The sequence below is a fragment of the Grammomys surdaster genome, unplaced genomic scaffold (assembly GCF_004785775.1).
Source record: "Grammomys surdaster isolate TR1022 unplaced genomic scaffold, NIH_TR_1.0 125789, whole genome shotgun sequence".
In the NCBI taxonomy this organism is placed as follows: Eukaryota; Metazoa; Chordata; class Mammalia; order Rodentia; family Muridae; genus Grammomys; species Grammomys surdaster.
This window is the reverse complement of record NW_021620620.1, coordinates 2,172,950-2,178,966: the sequence shown is the minus strand read 5'-3', so window position 1 is coordinate 2,178,966 and position 6,017 is coordinate 2,172,950. Positions and strand designations below refer to the sequence as shown.

The following is a 6,017-nucleotide window of genomic DNA, read 5'->3' as shown; positions in this document are numbered from 1 at the left end:
TTTTTTTTTTTTTTTTTTTTTTTTTTTTTTTTTGGTTTTTTCGAGACAGGGTTTCTCTGTATAGCCCTGGCTGTCCTGGAACTCACTCTGTAGACCAGGCTGGCCTCGAACTCAGAAATCCGCCTGCCTCTGCCTCCCAAGTGCTGGGATTAAAGGCGTGCGCCACCACCGCCCGGCTGAAAGGATTCTTATAGAAAGGATTCTAAGGACTCCTAAGGTCTTTGGGCACAACCAGACCTCACTGGGTTTTTTTTTGGGGGGGCAGTTCTGGGGACTGACTTCCTAGAGGCCACTCTGTTACCTTCTAGCACTGAATGAATAGCCCAGTGTACATTGTGACCTCGTGTATGCCACGTCCCAGTGAATCTAGGAAAGACTGGGAAAACCTCACCAAAGCACGGCAAGGAAAAGGCAGGAATGAAGCCTCAGCCTGGGGTGGGCGCACTGTGAGTACCAAGACCCATAGCCACATTGACATGGGTGGGCTCCAGAAGACAAGCATCTGTCTGTGTGGGCTGCAGAGGATGTTGTGTGGCTAAGAGGTGGGTGCGAGGAAAAAGGTGGTCAGAGCATACAAACTGACCGCTTGTCCTCAGACACATCCCACCAAACCCAGACACCATCCTGCAACGAGACAGATGACAGGACGGACGGATGGACGGACGGATGCTGCAGGTCTACTTACGCCAGCGGAGACGCCCTGCCAAGCAGAAGGAAACCCAGCCGTGAGTGCGTGTCCGTCATGGGGTAGCAGAGGGGCAGCGCACACAAGAGAGTGGGGTTAGGACCAGAAATGAGTTAGGGGGTTGGGGTGGGTGAAGGAGGAAGAGAGAGAGAAAAAGAAAACTGTCAGTGAGGAAGGAACCGTGGAAATAACAGCAGAAACGGAACACATTATGGCCAGGAGGGTTCCTCACTGCGCCATAGCCGCCGGCATCGGCTCAGCGTGCTTGAGTTAAAAGGAAGGGAAAAGGTTGATCCTTTCCAGGCACGCTAGCAATGAGAGGCAGGGAAGGGAAGGGGACGGGTGGGAGACAGATTAATCAACAGAGCACTATATTCTCCGAATCACAGGCGCCCTGATAGTAGAATTCAATAACAGAAGTTTTCCCAGTGTACAGAAAATACAGTGTGATGAACAGTCCATCCATTATTTTCCATTTGACTTTCCTTTGGTGACGACTACTACTTTTAAGGGCACACCAAAGACCATGCAACAAACAAATGTTAGCCGGAAATCCCTGTTGGCTTTTGGGCTGAGTCAGGCAGACTTGTTTTTCTGAGTATACATGAGCTAATGGTTGTTTTTTTAAAAATTGCACGGTCATTTTTTTTTTTTTCTTTGAATGAGTGATTTAAGAAAGTCAACACAGCCCAGATGTCTGCAAAGGGCTGCAATCATGAACAGGTTCTGGACTAATGGCTGCAAAATAGACAACTTCCGCCCCCTGGTGGTCGAAGGAAAGTAGTGCCTTTCTGAGACGGGGTCAGGCTCTCCTGAAGCTCAGGGCATGCCTATCCTCTGGCCTCTGCACGTAAGCCATGACCGCAAGGGCTTCTTCTGGTCCTGTAGGAACTTCTTGGAACCTTTTTATGCCCTTTGTATGGTATTTGATCTCGTAGTTTCAGAAAAAGTTTAGTGTACCCTTAGTCTTTTTCTCCTGAGTTGCTGGGAATCTCTGATCATCCAGGGATAATATGTTGCCTAGAGAGGTAAGCTCTACATTTTGATATTCCCAAGCAAAAAAAAAAAAAAAAAGGAATGACTGCCCCCCACCTCTGCTCATGCGCTCGCACTCTCGCTCTCTCTCTCTCTCGCTCTCTCTCTCTCTCTCTCTCTCTCTCTCTCTGCCTCTCTCTCTCTCTCTCTCTCTCTCTCTCTCTCTCTCTCTCTCTCTCTCCATAAGAAAACAGATGACAGAGACAGATAAAAACAAGACACAATGATAGAGATAGACTGAGTGAAGAGACAGAGAGAGAGGGGAGATAAGAGATATGCACACAAAGAAATAAAGAAGCAAAGATGGAGACAGAAATGGGGATGAGGAGAAGATAGGAGGAGAGAGAGTGACCCTGTTAATGCTTGTACCCGTTTCATCTGAGTTTCTACCTCGATGTCCTTAGATTACCCTCAAGTTCCTCCACCAAGCTAATAAACCAATCTCAGGAACCAGGGGCATTTTAAATCCTACTGCCCTGAAGCAAGGCCTCCTGGGTCAAAGTGGAGAAGAGAAGTGCCCATCATGAGGTTGACTGCCATAGCACCTTGGGTGGTTGTTGGCCTAAGGCCTCTTCCAATAAAAAAAAAGCTCATCAAGTACTTAGATTGATGGTCATCACTGGAAGAATAAAGCAATTCCCCCCAAGTATGGCTTTAGGTATGAGAAGTCCATGGAGTTTCCCATGCTCCTTTAAAAGCACCACAGAAGTGTCTAACAAGTCCCTCTCACAGAAGCCTGGGAGTGCAGACTCATAATCCCTTTGAGGAAATATGACATTCTGCATTTACCAGCTCTCCTACGACTGAACTCTGAAGACAGTTCAGTCAGACTCTGAAGAGAGAGAGGGCAACACATTCTGGAAGTCCCTGGTGAAGGCTGGACCACCCCCTCCAGTGGCCTGAACTCAGGAGGCTCAAGGTGAATGAAGAAAGCTGTTTCCGCGAGTGTGTGGCAGCCTCCATGGGCATGTGGAGTGGGAAGGCGCTTACCCACTGAAGTCACTGCCCTGGGCCTGGGCCTGCCCAGCGATGGCATCCATGATGGCATCCTGCGAGTACATGCTGATTGGGGTGTTGTACTGAGCGTGGATGATGGTAGCCTTGCCGCCCAAGCCCTTCACTTCAATGGGCTTGTGGGTGGACAGGGCTGAGTCCTTCAGGACGCTGGGGTTGAAGCGTTCCTGGTAGTCGGCGCTGAGGGTGGGCAGGAAAAGGGGGGAAAGGAAGGGGAAGAGAGGACAACAGGTGACAGTTACACAGGAAGTTGAGGCCAGGATGCTAGTGGGATGTGAAGAGAGATCTCCCAAAGTTGAGGTCTTGGCCCAAGTAGGTTACCCATGTGGGCTACCTGAATGTGGTCAGAAAAATTCTTGGCACCCCCAAGACCCTGTGCAGAAGATCAGTCCTTCATGTCCACCCGACTCATCTCTCCCAGCTCCCCTTTCAGGCTCCACTTCAGCCCAGACTCCCTCCTAGAGTCAGCAGGGGCACCGGATATGGTGCACACTCCCGTCACACTCAGCACTACGGAGGAGCAGCCACAAGAGGGTTTAGCGGGGTGCAACTTGGGAAGGGGTCAAAAGCTGGGCCACGTGACAGAAGAGGCAGCAGCACAAGCAGGTCCAGACGTTCCAAAGGCGAAAAGCAGTCACAATGGGCACACACAGAGAGACTCGGAGACTCTGAGCAAAGGTCCTCCACCGAGGGGCTTATCCTGCCAGCCGCTCCTCTGTGGACGGAGACTGTTCTTCCACATTTTTCTACACACATGCTTCTTCCTTGGAAGATGGCTCAGGCTGCCCAGGCCCCTCCAGTCCAGCATGCTGTAGCCTGTTAGTCTCTACCCATCCAGGGCTCTTTCCTTCAACAGATAGGTACATGCCCAAGCAGAGACAAAAATCAAGTGCAGTCCTTCTCAGGGATCCCACTGGGACAGAGAGGTCTTCAGGCCACACGGGTCAGTGACAGTGCAGCATCCCACACACCTGAATTAACCTAAAGCCTTAAGCTGCTGGAGCAGGAAATGGGGAGCCAAATTGAGACCATCACATAGACACCCGTCCCTTGCAACGGCTTCCCCCCATACTCCAGCAAACACCCGTGCAGGCTCATCTCGGGCACAGTGCACCCCGACTCACACATGCACATGTGTACACATGCCGGCAGGCACACACCATCCACACCCAACAGATGGCAGGTGCATGCTGGAACTGCACACAGGGACACACACATGCTGTCCTTAGATACTAACTTGGCTGGAGAATTGGCTACCACCTGGGAGGAGAGAAAAAGTAAAAGAAGATGGATAGTCAGAGCGGGGCTTCTACTAGGGAAGCTCGGATGTAGGGACCATCTTCAGACTGGTTGCGAAGGAGGCGGGACTGGCGAAACCTCAGTCTTTGAGGAGGAAGAAGTGAGGGGGGAGAAAGCACAGAACCAGGAAGCAGGGTCTCTAGAACCATCCGTTTGGGTGGGAGGTGTCAGGACTCCCTCTGTGGTGAGCTCCAGCACTCCAGCTCTGCCAGGGGAGGCGACTTCTCGCCTGGCTCAAGTGCTCCTATACAGGTACATGGGTCACATTTGTCTAACCTGGCTGTAGACCCTGGAGACAAAGCTGAAATAGAGACATGAGTACTGAGGCTGCTTCAAGAAGGGCCGAGACCCCAAGTTCCTTCTGCCCGGATGCCCCAAAGGTGAAAACCTGCAGCTTGTCCCTCTGTTCACCGGGTAGGAGGAGATTATGAGCTTGTTCCCTGGAGAAGCATTGTAGTGTTGTGTACAGCAGGGTTACCCATAGCCCTCGGACGCTATTCTCTCTCCCAAAAGAATGGCAGATGGCTCTGCTCACTCCTCTTGGAGCAGAGAGCAGTGGGTGGTGCAGTCTTTCCCTAGTGACTGCCCCAAAGGCCTTGTGGGCCAGCAGTGAGGCTGGAGGAGTTCCAGGAGGAGGGTATGGTCAAGGCTTTCACAGGAAAGACCTCAGCAGGTGCCACCAGGTACAGGCAGTACAGAGGGACACTGTCCTCACTCTGATAGGGCAAATGGAATATGAACTTCTTGGGGGAATACATCATCTGTGTGATGCTTCTTTAAACACAGATCACCAGGGGTGGCAGACTCAACCCCGCTGCCCTCTCTGGCAATCTAAACAACAGAGGGCAGGGGAGGGTGGACATTGTCTCCATAATCTTCTGCTTACCTAGATCTGTCCACTATGGACTCTGGAAAGTGAGAACTTTAGCCCACTGAGCCTGGTCCTGGTTACCCCACAACCAGGATCCTGGGAAGCCAAGGACTTCTAACCCCAGGGAGCAGGGGCTGTATCTGCTCAGGCCCAGGTCCCCTACTGTCTCAGAGCTGATAAAATTCCTTCTGTCCTCCTGTGCTCAAAATAGCCACAAGTGGGTCTATATTAGGAAAAGTCCAGCTTGGCTTTGCCATTTCTTCTCCATGTTTGGCCAGTGCTGACAGCTGCAGGGTCAGCTCTTGCCCTGAGCAGCCCAGTGTCCCCTGCAGAGGGCAGTGTTGGCCTGATTGGGTGGGGAATGCCTTGGTCCTAAGCAGGAGACAACTCCTTCTTTGGCACTAATTGCCTCCCTGCTAGGTTCTTGCTCCTCCCCAAGGCCTGGATGGATGCCTGCAGCACACATAGCTCAGAAGAGATAGTGTCCAGATCTCAGGAGGAGGCACTCAGAGGCCCTTGCTCTATGGGGACACTAAAGGCTGCCTTTCAAGGTGAGGAGTGGGGCCCACAGCTTGCTCAGGCCTTCTTGTCCTTGCTCCCCACTGGTCTCCCCAGAGATCCAGTTGCCAAGAACCACACCATGAGCTTCTCAGAGAGTAAGGAAGGGAGTTCCTTTTGGAGCATGAGAAGACATAGGTCAATTTTTAACCATGCCTATTCTCAAAGCTGTGAATCTGGGCAAGTTCCACCATCTCAAGACTATTCATAAGAAGGAAATGCAAGCACTGGAGAAGTGCAGATGCTCTTCCAGAGGACCAGAGTTTGATTCCCAGCACCCACGTGACAGCTCACAACCATTTGTAACTCCAGTTCTAGGGAGTCTGATGCCCTCTTCTGGTGGTGCACAGATACACATGCAGACAAAACACAGACATAAAAATAAAATAAAAATCTAAAACAAAACAAAACAAAAACCAGAAGGAAGTGAGATGTCTACCATGCAGATGGGCTATGCCTTCAGCACAGGATGTATGCAATAGATAGACATGGAGAATTGCCGGCTCTGTTGCTTTCAAGCAGTTGACACTCAGTGAAGCGGGGAGCCTCAGCCCA

General features: G+C 51.2%; 1 protein-coding gene across 11 annotated transcripts in view; it reads right to left on the bottom strand.

Annotated features, from left to right (window-relative positions):
- The window catches only part of Ldb3 (LIM domain binding 3), a 61,241-nt gene that overhangs the window by 41,674 nt on the left and 13,550 nt on the right, over positions 1-6,017 (bottom strand). For 3 of the 11 annotated variants that reach the window (XM_028789111.1, XM_028789113.1, XM_028789107.1), the window contains exons 4-6: positions 3,972-3,994; positions 2,711-2,914; positions 686-700 (exon numbers count right to left, since the gene is read on the bottom strand). The exons of 3 other annotated variants lie outside the window; for them this stretch is intronic. In XM_028789111.1, coding sequence (XP_028644944.1) covers positions 686-700; positions 2,711-2,914; positions 3,972-3,994 — 242 coding nt within the window. The remainder of the gene's footprint in view (positions 1-685; positions 701-2,710; positions 2,915-3,971; positions 3,995-6,017) is intronic. 5 more of the 11 variants (XM_028789114.1, XM_028789108.1, XM_028789112.1 and 2 more) reach the window with 2 other exon arrangements.